General features: G+C 58.6%; 1 protein-coding gene across 4 annotated transcripts in view; it reads right to left on the reverse strand.

Annotated features, from left to right (window-relative positions):
* The window catches only part of ZFYVE28 (zinc finger FYVE-type containing 28), a 33405-nt gene that overhangs the window by 5988 nt on the left and 6923 nt on the right, over positions 1–20494 (reverse strand). For 2 of the 4 annotated variants that reach the window (XM_055137734.1, XM_055137736.1), the window contains exons 2-8: positions 16096–16236; positions 15240–15377; positions 14572–14774; positions 13942–14031; positions 13718–13807; positions 9568–9669; positions 2715–3764 (exon numbers count right to left, since the gene is read on the reverse strand). In XM_055137734.1, coding sequence (XP_054993709.1) covers positions 2715–3764; positions 9568–9669; positions 13718–13807; positions 13942–14031; positions 14572–14774; positions 15240–15377; positions 16096–16236 — 1814 coding nt within the window. Of the gene's footprint in view, positions 1–2714; positions 3765–4797; positions 4988–9567; positions 9670–13717; positions 13808–13941; positions 14032–14571; positions 14775–15239; positions 15378–16095; positions 16237–20494 lie in introns of those variants that run through there. The other 2 variants (XR_008630145.1, XM_055137735.1) reach the window with 2 other exon arrangements.

Genomic DNA, 20494 nt, shown 5'->3' on the forward strand with positions numbered 1-20494 from the left:
GAGGCCTGAGAGGGGATACCAGGGCAAGGTATTTGCCTCGTGTGCGTCCAACCCTGGTGACACCCCAGTACCACCTGATCCCCTGAGCACTGCCAGAGACTGACCCCATCTCCCTCCCTGTCTCAGAATGAAAAAAAATCATGATGGGAAGACAGAGCAAGAGGCCCAGAAAACTGGGCAACTTCCTCAGAGACCCACTGCCACCACACTGGGGACCATGCAACTGCCCACCCTGTCCCCAGACTGGCCCTGAGGATCTTTTGGGGCAGGGCTAGTGGTGGGAAGAGGGGCCACACGAGCAGTGGGCTGGGCAGGGCGGGCATGAAGCCCACACAGTCTCTATAGCCTTGTTCTTGGACTCATCTTAAGGTTTCGGGCCACACACCGCAGTGCTGGGGACAGGGACATACCTGGGCTCTGCAGGCCAAGCACTCTGGTCCTCGGGGCAATCTCTTAGGGCGTGGGTTCTAATAAGGGACCTAGAGATGGCTGTGGTCTGGATGTTTGCCAATCCTGGCACCTGGGGCCGGGCCTGAGAATGGGACTGTCCAACCCAGAGATCAGGCACTGCCAGGAGCACCCCTGGGACCCTCTGGGCACTGCTTGGTGGTTCCTCCTGGGGGTCTGGCCTGGACTCTGGCCAGAGCAGGGCACCATCGGCCCATTTGTCCCCCACTATGTGGGGCGGGAAAGACCGTGGAGCCTAACAGGAACGGAGTGGCACAGAGTTGGAGCCCCAGGTCAGAAGCAGCCGGACCCAGTCTGCCTCCTGTGTCGGGGGCACACAGACCGACCCTCTGAGAATGCTGCCAGCACAAGGACGCCAGGGACAGGCAAGGGGCCCGGCTCTGGCCTGGGCTCAGCAGAGAACAGCAGGGTCGGAAGCAAGAGACAGGTCAGGGGCTAGGGCCACACAGGATCGCCAGCCCTGGGGCACAGCAGGTCCACGCCAGGATGCAGCTGCCCCCTGACCTGCTCATCGTCGGTCCTCCTGGGAGTAATCCTGTCTCCTCACACCTTTATGGCCAGCAGAAATGGTGTGGGAGGCAGGAGCCCTGGGAGAAGCCCACAGGCAGGTCTCACCGGAGGTGCTCAGGAACGGGTTGAGGAAGCAGCCATTCTCAAAGCGGGGAAGGCACCGAATCATCGCAGGCCTGGGCCTCCCACTGGTGTGGCCAGACCTGGGAGTGCTCACTGCCACACCCGTGACAGCCGGGACACATGGCCACACCAGCACTGGGGCTACTGTGGGAGGCAAAGCTAAGAGGAAAGTGTGTGCGTATGTGTCGTGTATACATACATGCCAGGTGTCTGTGTGGTGTGCACGTGTACTTGTGTCCATGCGTGTGCATCTGTGGTGTCCTACATGTGTGCATGTGTAATGTGTACACATGTGAACCATGTATGTGTGCTGTGTGTATCCGTATGTTGTGTATACCATAATATTGGCATGTCGTGTGTGCCCGTGAAGATTATGCATGTCACGGGTACGTGTTATACCCGTGACATGTATCATATGCATCAGTGTATCTTGTATGTGCAAGACTGTGTGTATCCATGCATGTGGTTACCTGTGCCATATAGATGTCACGTGGTATTATCCCATGTGTATGCATTTCAGGGTGTCATGTGTCTGTCTCTGTGCTATTTCCATGTGTCCCATATGTATCATGTATACCATTTGTGATGTGCAACCCACATGTTACGTATGTGTTGTGTGGCCTGCATGTATTCCCGTGTTGTATTTTGTGTTTGTGTGTTTTGTTTTCACTTGGGAGGCTGAAATATGCAAAACGACAGTTGCGCCCCCTGGTGGGTAGGTGGGCGGGCGCACCTTCCAGAGATGCCTGGAAAGCCAGGATGGCTGGCTGGCCCCTGCTTCCTGCAGGTGAAAATAGAGTATGGGCTCCTGGGCAGGAAGGAGGGTTGCCAGGGACCTGGGGGAACAGTTCCTGTTCTGGGGGAGCCTCCACACAGAGGATTCGTGGGGGAAAGTTGGACAGGACGAGAGTGGAGGGGTCAGGGCAAACAGTAGCTGCTCAAGAGAATCCCGCAGTCCCCCTCCCCAGCTGAGGCAAGATCAGCTTCTCTGGGAGACAGGGAGACGAGCCCAGCGCACAGTAGGGTGTCACCCGGGACAGGGAGCCCAGTGCTGGCCACAGATTCACAAACACGAGGTACAGAATGAACTGACATGAGGCCCAGGAGGGCTGGTCACAGAGGGGCGAGTGGCAGGATGGGTGCCTGGGGCCCAGGAGGGCTGGTCACAGGGACCGGTGGGGCCTGTGGTGCTGGGGGAGAAGCCAGACCTCTCCCCAGAAAGCCCCACTTGCACAGCCCCCAGCTATTTGGGGGTCCTTGTGAGGTCACTGCCGACACCTGCAGGGGACATGGGCAACACCAACCCCCACAAGGTGGGAGAGCAGTAAGGAGAGGCCCAGGGCCAGCCCTTGGCGCCAGCTGAGGGCACAGAGTGGAGGGGCTGTGTCCTAGAGCTACCTGGGGATCTGCCCCCAGGTCACTGTCCCTCCTCCCCACCGTGACTGGGGGCAATAGGACAGGTGGACAAGGCTGCGTCCACGACCAAGAGGCCAGCAGACACAAGGGAGCCAGAGCGATCACTGCTGCCCAGCGCACTCACCCCTACCCCCACCCATCCAACCCCCACTGCAGCAGCAGCCCAAGCTCCCCTCCACCCGCGGGGCCCCTCTTACCTGGGCCCCGGCCCACTCGGAGGCCGCTCCCCGGGCGCCTGGTCCAGGGCCTCCGCGGGCCGCTCCGGGCCATGCGCTCTGGCCTCGGGCCCGCCCCCGGCTCCGCACTGCTCTTCCGTGCCCCGCGCGGGGCTAGGGGCGTCAGGGGCGTCCTCCGAGGGCGGCGTGGGCTGGGACAGGCCCTTGGCAGCGCCCGCGGAGCCGGGCCCCCCCACGTCCCGCAGGCGCTCAGCCGTGTCCTCGCAGCCGCCGCAGCCCCCGCAGCACACGCAGGACTGGAGCAGGCAGTGGGTGGCCACGGCGGCGCTCAGTGCGCGGGCACCGGCCTCGGGGTCCCCCGCCGGCCCCCCGGGGACGGCCGTGCCTCCCGCGTCCAGGCCGGGCAGCGCCGCGTCCAGAGCCGTGGGCGACTTGGGGTTGAAGATGACGGTGGCGGAGAGCTTCATGCCCCCCGTCCGGTGGGCGATCCTCTCCGCGGTGCCGGCGTCTGGGGCCGCGGGCACGTCCAGGCAGCTGCAGGCGCCGCTGCCCAGCAGGCCCGCCGCCCGCCACTTGTCGTCCTGGAGGTTGTTGTTGTCGCTCACGTCCTCCTGCTCTGCCGCGGGCCCCGCCGCGGCGTCCCCGGACTGGACAGCGTCCGCCGGCCCCTCCACGTCGTCCATGAAGAACACCCTGCCCTCCTCGTCCGGGCCGCCGCCCGCGGGCTGCGCGGGCCCGGGGGACGCCTGACCGCGGGGGCTGCCGTGGGGCCGCGGCCGGTGCGCGGGGGACTGGCTGGCGCTGGGCGGGGACAGCAGGGACGACATCTCGTCGCCGGCCCGGCACACCATGCGGCTGAGCTGCTCCAGCTCCTGGTCGTCGTACTGCATGGAGCAGGCCAGCTCCGCGTCCACGTCCCGGGCCTGGGCCGAGAGCAGCTCCTCGGGCGGCAGCGGCTCGGGGAAAGTGGGCGCGAGGGCAGGGGCGGTGGGCGCGTCGGCGTCCTGGGAGATGCACAGACTCCGCTCCAGCGTGCGCAGCTCGTCCTCGGTCAGCGTCTGCAGCAGGTCTCTGCGGGGCGGGCGGCACAGCCCTGAGCGCAGGGCGGGGAGGTTGGGGGACAGGGGAGCGGGTCGCGGGGTCGAGTCGGGGTAGGAAGCACAGGGCACATGGGGAGTGGGGGCGGGGTGCTGGGCATCATGGGGAGGGAGGCGGGAAGGGGGTGGAGGCACAGGGTACGTGGGGAGTGGGGCCACAGGCTGCGATCAGGGCGAGCACGTGGCTGGAACCACAAAAGGCCTGTCCTGAGCAACGTGGTCCTTTGGTAAATGAACTTTCACACCAAAGACTGAACTTTTCCTAAAAAACTCCCCTAAAGCTAGCGCCATGGACCGTGCATGCCAGGCGCCCAGGTTACCTGGCAGAGGGCAGGCCTGGCCCCTGTGCCCATAAGGTGGAGGGCTGGGGAAGGTGATGTTGGACAGAGCATATAATGTCCATGTGAAGAGGACAGAGAAGATGGTGCCCTGGGGAGGAGGGCAAGCAGGGCCCCTAGGTCAGTCCAGGGAGACTTCCTGAAGGAAGGGGCCCCAAGGATGGGCTTGATTCAGAAACAGCTCCTGGGGCCTGTTTCTATGAAGGCACCTCCCGAGCCCTGGCTGCACATCTCATGCCCGCTGACCCCATGCTGCATGCTGGGGCCCTCTCCTGCCCATCCACACGGAGCTGTCAGTCAGCTTGGGCTAGCCCATATTTGTGTTGACACTCCAGGGACAGAGAGGATGGCCTGTCCATGGGGATTCCAGAGCAGTGGTGGACCCTTGTCCACAGAGCACGTGCGCATAGCACTGTGCCCAAGCCCACTCTGAGCGGGGTTGCTGGTCCTCTTCCGTGATGGACAGGAGTCCGGGATGTACTTGGAAGCATGGCTTGAGGGACAGCCTTCAGCTACGCACCCCACCCCCTGTCTCTGGACACCCTTCTTGGGCCCAGCTTCCTACTGAGCACCAGCTCTCCTGCTCTTTGTTTCTATTGCCACTGGGCATTTGATACTCCCCCTACAAGGTTTCTTTAAATCCCACATATGAGATCACCGCGCCTGTACCTCTTCCTCTGGCTGATTCCACTCAATAGGATATTCTCCAGATCCATCCACAATGCAGCAAATTGCATGACTTTTTCTTTTCTTATGGCTGAGTAGTATTCCACTGTGTAGACGTACCATAGTTTCTTTATCCACTCATCTGTCTGTGGGAATTTGGGTCATCTCCAGATTCTGGCTATTGTGAATGGTGCTGCAATGAACACAGAAGTGCAGATGGCTTTTCTGCATTGTGTTTTTGAGCCCCCAGGGTATATTCCCACAAGTGGTACTGCTGGGTCATATAGAAGCTCAATTTCAATTTTTTTGAGGAATGCTTATCTTGTCTTCCAAAAAGGCTGGAACCAGTCAGCATTCTCACCAGCGATGAATGAGTCTTTTCCCCACATCTGCCCCTGCACTGGTTGTTTTTTAATGAGTTCCAGTCTCTGTGGTAAGAGATACCTCAGTGCAGCTTTGATTTGCATCTCATGATGATTAGAGATGTAGAGTATTTTTTCATATACTGTTTAGCCATTTTTATTTATTCTTTGAAGATGTTTCAGTTCATCTCCTCTCCAGTTTTGGATGGGTTTGGATGCTTTTTTCCCCAAGAGTTCTATCAGTGCTTTGTATATCTTGGGTATTAACCTTTGTTGGATGAGTTGAGGGCAAATGCTTTCTCCCAGTCTGTGAGCTGTCTTTGTATACTGGTCATCATTTCCTTGGAGATGCTTTTGCTTCTTAATGTGCTTCTGTTTATCTTTGCTTCACTAGCTCATCAGTGGCATTCCATCCTTAAAAATGCCTCTAGATTTAATGTCATGAAGAGTTCTGCCTGTATTTTCCTCTATGGAACTTATAAATTCTGACCTGGTATCTAGGTCTTTAATTCATTTGATTTGACTTGTGTATATGATGTTAGAAAGAGATCTGAGCTTTAGTTTGTTTTTTTTTTTTTTGGCATGTGGCTGCTCAGTTTCCACAATACCACCTATTGAAGAGGCCTTCCTTGCTCCCCTTCATATATATATATATATATATATATATATTGCTCCTTTATCAAAGATTAATTGGCCATAAACTGAGGGTCTATTTCTGGGTTTTCTATCCTATTCCATTGATCCGAGGGTCTGTTTTTATTCCAGTACCGTGTTGTTTTAATTTTTACTGCTTTACAGTACAGTTTGAAGTTGGAGAAATAAGACCTCCCATCTTCTTTTTCCTAAGGATTGCTTTAACTACTCAGGTGAGCTTATTATTCTATATAAATTTCAGGTGTGTTTGATCTATTTTTTAAAATTTTTTATTAATTCACTGAGATACAGTAACAAAAATTTCATGTTTGAACTTCAATCATATAGTCATCTAACACCCATCCCTTCACCAGTGCACATTTTCCACCACCAAAATCCCTAGTATTCCCCCCCTTTCCTCTGCTTGTGCGCAGACAATTTGCAAAGTATCCTTTCTCTACTTTAGTTACCATTGATATTTCGAGACCAGTCCTACATCCCCTCAGACCTGCCAAAAATACAATTGCAAGACAATGTGGTTTGTATTGCTTATTATGGATATGATATAATGTCGCTTTTGCGGCTGCGCACTTTAGGAATTCTAAGATTTTAAAAATTAGGGTCTGAAGAAATTGCTGCCACAGGTTGCTCATGTCTGAGATTCCTGTGTGTGTCTCTGGATCATGGCCACGTGGGAGCTTAAGTAGACGGTGGGCGGATGTGGTGTCATCTCTGCATCCCATCAGGGTGAGGGGAGGGCTGGCTCACTCCCCCCCCTGTCCCGAGAGACTTGGGATTTACTGTCACCTCGGCTCGTACCTGGTGCTTCTTGCTGGCTTCTAAAAAATGGCAACTGCTGGGGCTCTTAGAGGGCAGGCGGTGGGACGGCACCTGCCCCCATCTGAGGCGTCCCAGCGGAGCAGGCCTATTGCAAAGTCCCGGGCCATCTCTGCCGCAAGTTGCTTGGGTCCAGAATTTCTGTCTGTGTCTCTGGATTGTGACCAGGTGGGAGCTGAAGTAGACGGTGGGCAGGTGTGGCATCGTCTCTTCGTCCCCAATCTATTTTTTTTTTTCTTAATGTCATGTGTATCCTTATAGGGACGACACTGAATCTGTACAATACTTTGGGAAGTATTACCATTTTGACAATGTTAATCCTCCCAATCCATGAACAGGGGATATGTCTCCATTTCTTTGTGATTTTTTTTTTATTTCTTGTAGTAGTGTTTTGTAGTTTTCTTTGTATAGTTCTGTCATCTCTTTAGTTAAGCTGATTCCAAGGTACTTAATTTTTGGAGGCAGAATTGTAAATGGAACTTTTTAAGGATATCTCTCTTCTATTTCATTATTTGCATGTAAGAAAGTCATGGACTTCTGCATGCTAATTTTGTAGCTCCCACTTTGCTGTGTAAATCTACTGTTTCTAGGAGCTTTTTTTGTAGGGTCTTTATGGTTTTCTAGATATAGTATCCTGTCATCTGCAAATGGTGATAGTTAAACATTTTCCTTTCTTATCTGGATGTCCTTAATGTCTTTTCCTCGCCTAATTTCTATGACAAGTACTTCCAATACTATATTGAATAGAAGTGGTCAAATCCTTCTATATTGTCTTGTGTCTTAAGAGGAGGATTTTATTTTTTCCCCACTGAGTATCATGTTTGCTGTGGGCTTGTGGCAAATGGCGCTGACTCTGCTGAGGATGCATTTTAATTCCAGTGTGTGATGTGAACTAAGGGCTCAACTTCTTCCATGTATGTACACAGGTAAAGAAAGTGGTGGGTCAGTTGAAGGAAATGCCTATCCACTCCCAATTTGCTAAAAATATTTTCCACCAGAAAATGAATAATTTTCAAAAGCTTATTGGATAACTTTCAAAGTAATAACATTTAAAAATAATAATAAGCAATGGAGCAGAATTGAAAAATGAAACAGCATGAGGAATTACAGATAACTGGACATTTTTTAAATCAACTTCTTTAGTATTAAGGAGGCTGAGATTTAAGAAGAAATAGAGGAATCAGAACAACAGCACAGTGGGAGGGCATTGGCTTTGTATGTAGCTGACCCTCGTTTGACTCCCTGGTCCTCTGGGCCCTGCCAGGACTGATCCCAGAGCACAGAACCAGGATTAAGCCCTGAGCACCACTGGATGTGGCCCCAAAAGAAAAATTTAGTAAGTAAAATGCTGAGTTTTCTTCTGAAGCACTAGACCCACTAGGTTGAGCTTCCACTCCGGGGTCTCACTGTTCCCCCCGCCCCAGTGCTGCTCACCCCTCCCACGTCCTCCCACGCCCGCTGACCCGTCCAGTGCTTCTCCTGGCCCCTGTCATTCTGTGCAGACCACGGATGGCACGTGCTTTCTGCTTGGTGCCTCTGAATCACCCCTGGTCTCACCTTCATAGCCAAAGAGCAGTTCTGCTAGCCAGCGGCTGCCCCTTTGGGTGTGAACACAAACCTCCATGCTCCTTCTGGCCTCGCTGTGACCTTCCATCCTGAGCCAGCTGTGAGCACAGGTGCTTGTATAGGGGCCGGCCCTGTTCCTGTGCACCTTCTGCAGGGACACTCAGGCCACCTGTGCTGTGGTGCGAGCCTTTTCCCGGTCTCGGGCACTGTGAGGGCCTTCCTGATGTCTGGGACCACTCTTGGCCCATTTCCTGGACTCCCCATTCCTCCCGGGTACTCATTCTTCCGAGTACCTCCCACAGCACTGCACACACCACAAGGCAGGCCACGCCCAGGGCCTCTCCCTCCATCTCCAGGCTCCATGTGCTTCAGCCCTCCCAGCCTCATTTCTCTCTCCTCTCACCAGATGCCCACAAAGGCTAAGTACTGGGGTCACCACATCCAGGGGTCACATCCTTCTTAGAAGCTGATGATCAGCCCCTGGCTCCCCCCGCTCCACAGCCTATCCCGGGGCCATCCTCAGAACACTCTTGGATGGTGCCGTGGCTCGGGGGTTGGGGGGGAGGCACTCCCCAGACAGTCTGAAGGGACAGCTGCCCAAGCAAGAGAGACGCTGCCAGGCTGTCTGTGCCCACAGGCTCAGGAAAGCATCACAGGGCCTCGGGAGTGTGGACTCCATGGCAGCTGAACAGGACCTCCTGGAGGCTGGAAGTCATGCAACAATGTCCTCAGATCCGAGGCCACTCTGGACATATACACCCCCATGTCCCACTCTGTGGCAAGGCCTGTGAGCTTTGAGGCTACCAGTGCGGCCTCCACACTGCTGGGCTCCACACTACTTTGACGCGAGGGTCTCAGGACCAGGATTGGGGTGTTGGTAGCAGGACTCAGTGCAGCGGGCCAAGAGCCCCTAAGGGCAGAGCACCAGCCACCTACAGTGGCAGCCACACGTGCAGGAGGCACACCCACTGCAGCAGCCACTATCTCTACAGGAGTCACGCACACCGCAGCCCCACACCTACACCGCATGGACAGCAGCTCTCATACCTGCAGAGGCCTGGGCGGCGGCCGCTGGGATGTGCCAGCGCACTAAAGAGCCCACCCCACCTCATCCAGGACCGCTCAGGAACTGGAATGAGCCCAGGGCGGGTCCACGTGAGCTTGGGCTCACCACGTAGAGGGGCCGGGGCTGTCTAGTGGCTTTGCTGGCAGGTGCACACTCTCCCCGACCCCGGAGCTGGTGAAATGCCCAGTGGTGCCTCATCCGGGGCACATGCAGGGCTGGATACCCCCACTGCTGCCTGGCCTGGGGCCGGGCGGGGCCGGGATGCTGGGGCGGGGGGCACCCCAACCGCCCCGGGCCCTCAGTCCCCACCTTATTTTCCGGAGCAGGGTGTGGAAGGGACGGAACAGCTCGGACATGTCCTCTGCTTTGCGGTCCAGGTTCAAGGGCCCGTCTGCGTAGACCACGAGGCCACTGCAGTGGAGACAGGACAGGCTTCAGGCCGCACGGCTGCGACTCCCACCGAGGAAAAGGGGCTGAGCACCTGCCAGCCATGATGGGCTCGGGAACCAGAGGATAACCAAAGATGCCCACACACATCCCCTGCGGCTGGAGCACGGGGCCCAGCTCGATGCCTTGCAGGGCGCTACCCCCTCACACACGGGAGAATCACCGAGTTCAACCCAACCCCAGCACGGGGGCCCGGAGCAAGGTCGCGAGCTGGGCCTGAGCAGCTTCTCCAGGGAAAAGCAGATGGGGGGCTGCCTCACTGGCCCTCCTGCCCCAACCCCAATCCCCGCATTTGGGGGCTACTTATAGGAACAGGCTTACAGGCGCACTGCCAGCCTCCTGCGACCCCCGAGTTCCGACCCCACAGACTTGCAACTCCCACCCGCATGGCCAAGCTCCCGGAACCCTGTGCCCCCGATGCCACTCCAGGACCCAAATTCCACAAGCAGCAGTGCATTCACCCCCATAGCTATCCTGCAAGGGGTAGGGCCTGCCCACCTGGAGCCCACTGTGGGGACACACACCTCAGGACGCACTCGGGGTCACTGACTGGGTTGGGCAGGGCGGGCCTGACTCGGCTTCCTGTCAGAGCACTGGGGGCCCTCACGCCTTCAGGTGTGGAAAGGAACTGCCTCTGTGGGGGACTGTCCTCATGGAGCCTCTGGGCTGGCCTTGCTGACAGCCCTGGGGGGCAGGTGGGAGCAAGGCAGAGACGTGAGGAGCCACCTCCTCCCCTTCTCTCTCGGCAGTGGCCCGGCTTTTGTCCTCCAGTTGTCACTGTGATGCTGCTCAGTCACTTTGCCTGTCACTGAAGGGCAATAGGAAGATTTGTCTCCCGTGTCCAAGATATCTGGATAGAGCCAGAAGTGCCCACACAGGTGTGTGTGTGTGTGTGTGTGTATGTGCGCATGCACGTGCATGTGTATGCACACGCATGAGTATGTGTGTGCACCAGAGAGATGAACAGATAACAGTCAGATGGACAGAACAAGCAGGGGAGGAAGAACAGGTGGGGAGGGAGGAGGGGGATACGCAGTCACCTGGTGATTTGGGGTGTGGGGACGGAACTCAGGACTCACCCATGTAGGGAGCCCGGCCCAGGTCACTGTAGTTGGTTCACGCAATGGGGGACTGGTAAATCTAAAGTCGGGTTGAGGGTGCAGGCTGGAGCCTGAGTGCCCGGGTGGACAGGAGACAGGACCCCTCCCCGCCAGGGCCTCTCCAGTCCCCCCAGGGTAGTCCAGCCCCGGCCTCGCCTCACGCACAGCCGGGGGCTCCAGTGCGCACATCACCCACAGATGGCCGTGGGCACCAGGATGTCCAGGCCTGCCCCCCATGCAGGAGCCAATGACCTTCACGTCTTCCCAGCTCTACACCAGGTTCTGAGTGCCCTCCTGCCGGCCACCTACAGATGGTGCTTGGTTCAAAGCTGTAAATTGAAGGAGTGAGGTCCCCAACTTGGTTCCACTTTGTTTGGGGGGGTTATTTGTGGGTCCATCTGAATTTGAGGCTCGTTTCCTTTTCTGCAAAGTAACTTCAGTGGGATCTTGGCAGGGAACGTCTGCAGTCCATGGGCCTGAGAGGGTCACTGCCCAGTCACTGCTGAGTCTCCCGTCCCTGAGGAGATAGCATCACGTGTGGTCACTGTGAATCTCCTGTCCTTGAGGGGACAGCATCACGCGTGGTCACTGCCAGGTCTCCCATCCCTGAGGGGATAACGTCTTGCACAGTCACTGCTGTGAGTGTCCCGTCCCCGAGGGGACAGCATCACGTGTGCTCTGTTCTCTCATTGTCTCAGGTATTTTGGGGGTGGGGAACTTGGCAGCACCTTTATTCCTTACGGACATTACTGTAGCAGGCCGGAGAGGGAGTGCAGCGGGCTGGCACTTCTCCTGCTCCATATTAAGCCCTGATTCAACCCCTAGCACCACAGGGACCACCCAAAATCCCCAGGAGTGATCCCTGAACACAGAGCTGGGAGCAGTGCCTGAGCACTGCCTGGTGTGGCCTAAAACCAAAACCCCAAACCCAAAGATCAAACCGAAACGAAACCCTTCAGGTGCTGGCGATAAGGCGGGGAGCGGTATGTGAGGAGGCCCTGGGTGTGACTCCCAGGCCCTCCCAGAAACACTGCACGGTGTGAGTGAGGTCACTGAGTCTCCGGGAGGGGGGGTGGGGAACATGCCTCCCCCCAGGGTGCAGCTGAGTCTGACCTCCGTGCTGCAGCCCACGCACTGGAGCATAGGAGGTGCCCAGCACTAAAGCCAGAGAAGGACGGAGGGGCTGGAGGGAGGAGGCTGCGGCGAGCGGGGGAGCACCTTTGCCCCTGCTTGGCTCCAGCATTCCAGGGCTCATCCCCATCACAGGCGACCCCACGGCAGGAGCCTGTGCATGCAGCTCTGTGCCCGCAGCATGCAGGGAGTCTGAAGACCCCCCCACTCCCCAGTGCCCTGCACCCCTGGCCCCTTGGGTGTGAAATACCCCTAGAGAGAGGGTCCAAGCTGCTCTGGCTCGGGGGAGGGGTGGGGCGAGGGGTCGGTTCTGAGAAGAGCAGTGAAGGTCACTCTCGTGAGCTGTGAGCGGGAAGCGGGTCTCAAGTCCTGCAGTACGTGGCTGGACTTTCAACACAGGACTCCAAAGACCAGACCACGGCTCTGACCACAGCCACCAGGGCCTGAGGCACCGTCCCTCCTGCAGGGGCCCCCACTGACAGCTTCTGGAAAATTCTGGCTGAGAGCCACGGCCTTTCCCAAGGGGTGCTGAGCAGAGTGGAATGGAGAGGGTAGGAGGGGGGCACAGGGCACATGGCGTGCGTGGGGAGGACAGCCAGGAACCAGGGGCATCTCTGGGTCTCCGTGAGAATGGCTGCTCCCAAGAGGGACGGATCTGGGTCCAAGCCCACCGCAGCCGCCATGGATCCGTCACTTTCTCGTGGCCTGGCAGGAGGCTCTGCTCCATGGCATTGAGTCTCTGACAAGGGGTCTGGATGGTTCCACCCCTTCAAACCATCTCGCTTAGCGGGGAGGCATGGGGTAACCCTCGCATGGGTGAGGCGGTGCTGAGCCCTGGTCTTGCAAAAGCCAACAGCTGCTAAAAGACCCCGAGAGCCTTCAGGGCGAGGCTGGCTATCAGGGCTCTCTGCTGCCCAGCCACACCCTGTGTCTCAGGTCAGAGGTGCAGAGGTGCGTGGTGACAGGCAGGGATGGGATGCAGAAAGGGGTGGGTGGGGCACAGACACTGGTGGGTGATGGCAGGCAGGGGTAGGGGTGTAGAGATGGGGTATGGGCTGCGGAAGGGTGGTGGCAGGCAGGGGTGGAGTGCAGGAAGGGGTGAGGGGTGGGGTGCAGGCAGGGGTGGGGTGGAGTGTGAGGAGGGGTGAGGGATGGGATGCAAGCAAGGGTGGGGCGGAATGTGGACAGGGGTGGGGTGAAGTGAGGGCAGAGGTGAGGGGCGAGGGGTGGGGTGCGGGCAGGATCTTCAGGCTGGAGTGTGGCCCCAGGAGCAGCGCTGAGCAGGCAGTCATGTTGCCTGCCCACAGTGAGCATGCCTCCTGGGCCCCATCAGTCCCCTCAGGCCAGCGCCCTGCCCAGCTCTCAGTCTCAGGCGGACCAGGGAGATGCAGGCGGGGATCTCGGGTGAGCCTGCTGCTGCTCCAGGGGCTTCCCCACCTGCCCTCCCCAGGACACGGTGGCTGGGATGTGTCCCTGGGACATGGCAGCCAGGGTTTGTTGGCAGGGACACAGCCAGGACATGCAGCCAGGGGGTGGTGACCGGGGGGTGGTGACTGGGACATGGTGGCAGGGATGTGGCCGGGATGTGACCTATGCTTTGTGGGGACAGGAAGGAGGGCCCTGCCCTAGCCTGCTGGGGCTGTGGGAGCACTGTGAGGGCCCCGGCTCGGGGATCCCAGCCTACCCAGGGGGCTTGGAGAAACAGGGCAGCCTCTGAGAACCCTCTGCTCTGTGGCGCGGGGCCCAGCGGTCATCCCAGCCGGGTCCAAGAGGCCACTCACCACACGATGGCCAGCCGGGGGATGGTGAACATGAGTGCCGGTTCGTAGTCGTCGATCATGTCCTGGGTGAGGTAGCCACAGTCCAGAGCCCTGGGGCGGGGGGGAGGCGCAGGCTGGAAACCTCACCCAGTGAACAGGAGGGCCACCCCCACACTCTGGGGCCAAAAAAGGTGCTTCCTGCCCTCCCCCATCGGGCAGCAGAAGGAGCGCCGACTGCCCCTCACCTCTCCACCGTCTCACAGAAGAGCACGATGACTTCCTGCTGCGCGTAATACTCCCGCGGGGACTTGACGGGCACCATGGCCGAGACGTAGCTGCAGAGATGGTGGCAGGTGGGCTGGGGCCGCCAGGACATGGCCGCTTCCCTGACTATAGAGGGGCCCGGCCGGGGATGCTAGGGGTGGCCTGGGCGGTGCCTGGTGCAGCCCTCTGGCCCCAGCCCTACCTGCAGCAAAGGGAGGGAGGCTGTGCGCCTTCAAGGGGAACCCAGGGCGTCCGCTGAGGGCACCGGGCAGGTGGCACCGTCCTTGGGGTGTCTGAGTCTGGCTCTTAGGAGACCAGAGGGAGAAGGCGTGGGCCTGGCACGGTTCCTGCTCCTTCTGGGACCCCTAGACATGGGGGCCAGCCCCTTCCGAGTGTGACCCCTGTGGGACAGCTCCCGAACACCAGCTCTGGAGCTGGGCACAGGAGAGCGCGCCCCAGCAGACTCCCCACAGCCATGCAGGGGGATGAGTGTCTCCCGCCCACCTCGTCCTAGATCCCACCCCAGTCGTGCCCAGACATCCGGGGGGGGCACGGGGAAGGGGGACAGACATGAGGTGGAGGGGCCCCCCTGACTGCCACCCACAGTTCACCTGAGCTCAAACTCGGCGAAGAGCACGTCAAAGTGGCGCAGGGCCTCGCGCATCTTCTCGGTGTAGGTGCCAAGGTCCCGCAGCGCCTGGTCCCGCAGCGCGCCCCGCACGTCCTCCAGGCTGCGCGTCAGCTCCTTGGCCAGGGGCCGCATGGCCAAGCTCTCCAGCTCCCGGTTCATGATGATGGAGCCCGCGGCCAGGCACTGCGGGAGCGCCGGGTCACCGCCCCTCCGTGGCCAGGGGACAGGGTGCATCCCCCCGTCCCACCCACACCTTGGGGCCCCCTGCCCTTGGCCCCACGGTCAGCACGAGGTCCGTGGACACTGCCCCTCCCCACTGCGCTCCCCAACCCCATTCTAGAAATGACAGAGGGACACTGTCCCCCAACCGGGCAGCCCCTACATGGGCAAGAGTGGAGGGGGGGTGGGAGGGGTGGGCAGCAGGCACCAGGCAGTGTGGAAGATAAACAGATGCTCCTGGAGTTTACGCAGAGATGGAGCAAGATGGGGGCCCCGCGCCCCAACTGTTATAGGTGCAGGCAGGAGCCACTGGCTGGGCAGGCTATCTTCTCATGCCTCAGTTTCCCCGTTGGGTTGGGGAAGGCAGAGGTTGGCAGCCCCCTCGGGCAGCCCCATGCGAGTAGGTGCCCAGGAACGGACAGGCCCCACCTCGGCCCCGAACCACAGCTGGCCGGCCAGGCTGTCATGCCGGACCTCCTCAGGGAACTTGACGCAGAAGTCCCTGGGGGCGCGCTCCTGTGGGATGCAGACGTCCATGATCTGGTTGATGATGGTCAGCACATTGTCCTGCAGGGAGGGGGCGCTGAGGCTGGGGCCCACGGCCGGGCACACACACAGGCCTGCTCAAGGCCCTTTCTCAGGGGCTCCCTCCCCTTCAGGTCTCCGCTGGGCCCCGCCACTTCTGCACTCACACAGCCTGTGGGCGCCTGGGGCCTGGCCTATGGGGGTGGCATCGCTGAGGGCCCGCAGGGAATGGAGCCTCCAGCGAGCACCCAGGGATATCCGGGGCTGTCCAGCCTCAGTGGGCAGCGGGATGAAGAACCAAGGTCCCAGCACCTCAGAGGCCAGGAGCTCTGATGATGGACATGGTGATGGTCAGCCCCTGCCTCCGTGGCCGCTAGGGCGGGGCACCAAGGCCTTGCCGACATCTCAAGGCACCCATCCCCACAGCCCCTCCCAGCCAGACACCCCGGACCGCCCACTCCATGCCCCCTCTCAGCTGTTGCCCCACAAGGGCCAGGCAGGCATGGCCGTGGCATCTGATGTGCTGGGCTTCAGTGCCAGGCAGAGCCCTTAGATGGCGCCCGGGAGAGACCAAGGTGCAGGGAGGATGGCAGAGGTGAGGCGGGTGGGGCGAGATTTCCTGAGATGTACTTTAGGGTGCAAAAAGTGAGGGGTGCCCTGGCCCCGAGCTATGGACGGGGCTGCCACACCCGGAAGGGGCAAGCTACGGTCTCTGGGGGTGGCCGTCTGGGGGTGCAGATGGCAGCAGCTCTGGCCCCACCTGGCAGGAGCGGAACTGGCTGACGAGCAGAGTGCAGCGCTGCGGGTCCTTCCGCCCGTCCAGGCTGTCTAGCTCTGCGGCCACCTGGGTCAGCTCCTCATCAGCATAGTAGAACTGGGCGAGCAGCTGCGGGTCGGACCTCTGTGGGGGAGGACAGCGGTCAGCCCAGGGTCCTTCCTGTCCCTGGCATCTCAGCACTCCAGGGGCGAGCGCCCAAGCCTGGGCGCCTGCAGCAGGCCTGGGCTCCAGGAGTGGGTCATCTAGGAGGGCCACAGATCATGGGAATCAACAGAGGCAAAAGGGTAGCCCCACCCACGCTCTAGAACATTCTCCACCCAGTTCCCCCAGATCAGGAGCTGCCACAGCACCGAGCAGGAGGCCTTTTCTCAGAGGCTTTGCCCCAGAACACAGAAGCTCTGGTCCTGGAACACCACCCTGGAACACCACACAGGAACCCCAGGGGTGGACGGGTCTCTGCCTGCAGGACACCCCAGGGACATGCTGTCCAGAGGAAGGTCCCAGAGCGGCAGACTCGAGGTTCCCAGCACGCCCTAACCCTGGGTCGCACATCTGTCCTCTCTGTGGTGAGGTACAGTGAAGGCTGCAGGCGTCAGAGGCTGGGGTGTGGGCCACGGGGTCAGGAGAAGAGCAGAGCCGGCCCCCGGGCACAGACTCTCTGCACACAGGATCGTCACACCTGGAGCAGGAGGAGCACTGGACATGGGGGCAGTGGGGGCCAGAGGGGACGCACCTGCCCCGGCCTGGTGCCAGCAGGTAAGGGTACCAGGAATAGGCCACTGCCCTCAGCGTCCTCCCCCAGCACAGGGCTGGTCACAGCAGTGCCTCGGGGGCCTCAGGCCAACCCTTCTGGGTCACAACCGGGCTGCAGACTCCTGGAGCGCTCTGGCAGCTCAGCTCTGGCGACTTCAAGGGCGTGGCTGGGATGTGGCCCCACAGGGGCCGCAGCAGTGGAGCACATGCCCCGGGGCAGAGGCAGCCTGTGACAGACACATGCAGCCTTTTTATAGCCGGAAAACAACCAAAAATACCTTCCAGTGCTCACGTGGCCACCACCATGCTGAGGGGCTGATGACTCAGGATGCAGGCGCAGGTAGCTGGGGGAGGTGGCGGGCACAGGGACGGGTGGGCCTGTGGAGCCTGCTGCCCCCTCCCCAACTCGGGAGCATGCCCTGCCAGGGGCCCACAGCCGTTTGTTTCCAGAGGCTTCCTACAGCGCCCCCAGGGGCCTTCATCTCCCGGGTCCCAGGGGGCTCCGAGACCTGTGCCTGGGGCACCTTCCACTGCACTGTTGGCCTCCCTTCCCCGGAGGTCCAGGTGGCTTTCTGGGGACAGCCCCCCAAAGCCCCAGCACCTCCCAAAGCCGAGCTGAGTGACCTGGGATCTGCAGCCCCCAGCAGGGGCAGAGAAGGTGGCGTCTGACTAGGGTGAGCCCCTGAGTGCACCACGAAGGGAGGAAAGAAGGAGACACAACGTGCACCCATGGGAGTCGGGGGAGAGCCGGCACAACTGGATGGACAGATGGACCTTGAGCCCTGGCCTGTGGGGGCCCTGCTGAACCCCGCTCCGGCCCCCAACTCAGCTCAGATGTGAGGGTCTCGCATATCCCGAGGGACAAAGCCCCAGCGCGGCCCCAGAGCCTGCCTCTTCCCTGCCGTCTGCCTGTCTCAGGATGCAGGATGCAGGATGCACTGACGGAAGACCTGGGTGCTCCATTCAAAGGAATGAACTCAGGCCTCTTCCTAACGCTGTGCCCGGAAGTTAAATCAAGCAGATTAGAGCCGTGCTATCAGATCTGAGTCCATAAGGGGAACAGATGAAAACGTAAGCAGAACCCTCCATGATACTGACGGTGAAGTCACATTCAAGGGTGAAGCACCACTGGTCAAGTGCAAGTAAAGATGACTAATCAGGGAACAACACACACATTGGGAGAAATTTTTACTAGTGTCGAGTTGTCTGGTAAGGAGTTCATAGCTAAGATAGATAAAGCACTGGTAGAACTTCACAAGAAAAATACATCCAACACCATCAATATATAGGGAAAACAGCTGAACATAAAATTCCTCAGTGAAGAACTACAAATGGCCAAAAAAGTATGAGAAAGTGCTCTACATCACTAATCATCAAGGAAATGCAAATCAAAACAACAAAAAGACATCATCACAGAGACTGGCAGGTATCTGGGGCTGGAGTGATAGCACAGCGGGTAGGGCGTTTGCCTTGCACGCGGCCGACCCGGGTTCGATTCCCAGCATCCCATATGGTCCCCCGAGCACCGCCAGGAGTAATTCCTGAGTGCATGAGCCAGGAGTGACCCCTGTGCATCGCCAGGTGTGACCCAAAAAGAAAAAAAAAAAAGAGATTGGCAGCTATCAAAAAGAACAAGAACAACCAGTGCTGGCACAGATGAGGGGAGAAAGGGACTCTCCTTCATTGTTGGTGGGAATGCCAAGTGGCCCAGCCTTTCTGGAAAACAATATGAACATTCCTAAAAAAGCTAGAAATGGAGCTTCCATATGACCCATTAATTCCACTCCTGGGAATATGCCCCAGGGGCCCAAAAACACATAGCAGAAAAGCCATCTGCACTTTATGTTCATTGCCACATTGTTCACAATAGCCAGAATCTGGAAACAACCTGAGTGCCTGAGTACAGATAAGTGGAAAAAGAAACTATGGTACATCTACACAGTGGAATACTACGCAGCCACCAGAAAAAATGAAGTGGAGAAATTTCCTCATGCATGAATGCATATGGAGAGCATCATGCTGAGTGAAATGAGGCAGAGGGAGAGGGACAGATATAGAATGATCGCACTCACTTGCGGAATATAAAAAACAAAACATGAGAATAATATGCAAAGACAACAGAAACAAGGGCCAGGAGGGCTGGCCCATGGTAAGAAACTTACCATGTGTGGGGCTGGGGGTGGGGGGGAGCAGTTAGGACAGAGACAATGGTAGACACTATAAAAATGATCATTAGAAATGACCACTCTGGACAAGAACTGGGTGCTGAAAGGAGATAGGTAAAGTGATAGGATGACGCCCTTCCAGTAATGGTATTGCAAACCACAGTGCCTACAAGGAAAAAAGGGGGGGAAAGAGAGACAGAAGAAAAGTGCCTGCCACAGAGGCAGTCTGGGACAATGGTGGTGAAAATGCACACTGGTGAGTGCAACACTGACTGCAACCCATCAGGAGTACTCTAACTGCGTATCTCATGGTGATGCCATTAAAAAATTATTATTAGGGGCTGGAGAGATAGCACAGCGGGTGGGGCGTGAGCCAGGATCACACCTGGAGATACACAGGGGTCACTCCTGGCTCTGCACTCAGGAATTACCCCTGGCCGTGCCCAGGGGACCATATGGGATGCTGGGAATCGAACCCGGGTCGGCCGCGTGCAAGGCAAACGCCCCACCCGCTGTGCTATCTCTCCAGCCCCCCAAAAAATTATTTTTTAAAGATGTATCTTTATTTTTTACTGTTGGCTTTGAGTCCACACCCCTGATGCTCAGGGCTGACTCCTGGCAGGGTTGGGGGGCCACCATGGGTGCTGGGATCGAACCCAGGTCAGCTGCATGCAAGGCCAGCATCCTCCCTGTTGTACTACGGCTCTGGCTGAGAGGAGCCTTTTAACGGGGGCAGTTCTGTGGCATTTATTCTGCATCCCCCCCCACACCCCTCTGTCCGTATCCAGCACGTTTCTGGCCTGTGAGAAGGTACTGGTCCCCAGCACTGGCCATGCATGAAGCCACAGCTACCCCCAGAGCCCCCCGCCCCCACCCCTGGTTAGGTTCGGCTCTGCAGTGACTCATCACTTGAGCCTTGAGCAGGCACCTGGTCAGCCTCGGAGCAGCGTGGGGTCACTCCTGTTCCACTGTGACCAAGCCTTAATGTCTGCGGGACGCCAGAGAAAGCTGGGTGCAGTGGGGTGTCTGCGCCAAGGACGGTCACTGCAGCAGTGCGGGGGTCCCCAGGAGCCAGAGAGCACAGGTCTGAGTGCACCAGAGTGAGGGCCACGGCGGGGCAGCCTGCATCGAGAATGGCCTGAGGGCCTCACGTCTGGGTCCCAGGAATATGAGGTGTCCCTTCCCCAACTGTCCCCGCACAATGACCTCCACACACCTGAGGGGCAGGAAGGCCATGAGCCCCAAGGACACTGCCTCTGCCGATGCCAGGCCAGGAACTACACGTGCCCAGCTACACCCAGGCCAGGGGCCACACACACCCGACTCTACCCAGGCCAGGGGCCACATTCCCAACTGTACCTAGACTGGGGGCCATGTGCCCGACTGTACCTAGGCCAGGGGCCATGCACACCCGACTGTACTCAGGCCAGGGACCACATGTGCCCGACTGTACCCAGGCCAGG

This window comes from Sorex araneus, chromosome 5 (genome assembly GCF_027595985.1).
Source record: "Sorex araneus isolate mSorAra2 chromosome 5, mSorAra2.pri, whole genome shotgun sequence".
Classification (NCBI taxonomy): Eukaryota; Metazoa; Chordata; class Mammalia; order Eulipotyphla; family Soricidae; genus Sorex; species Sorex araneus.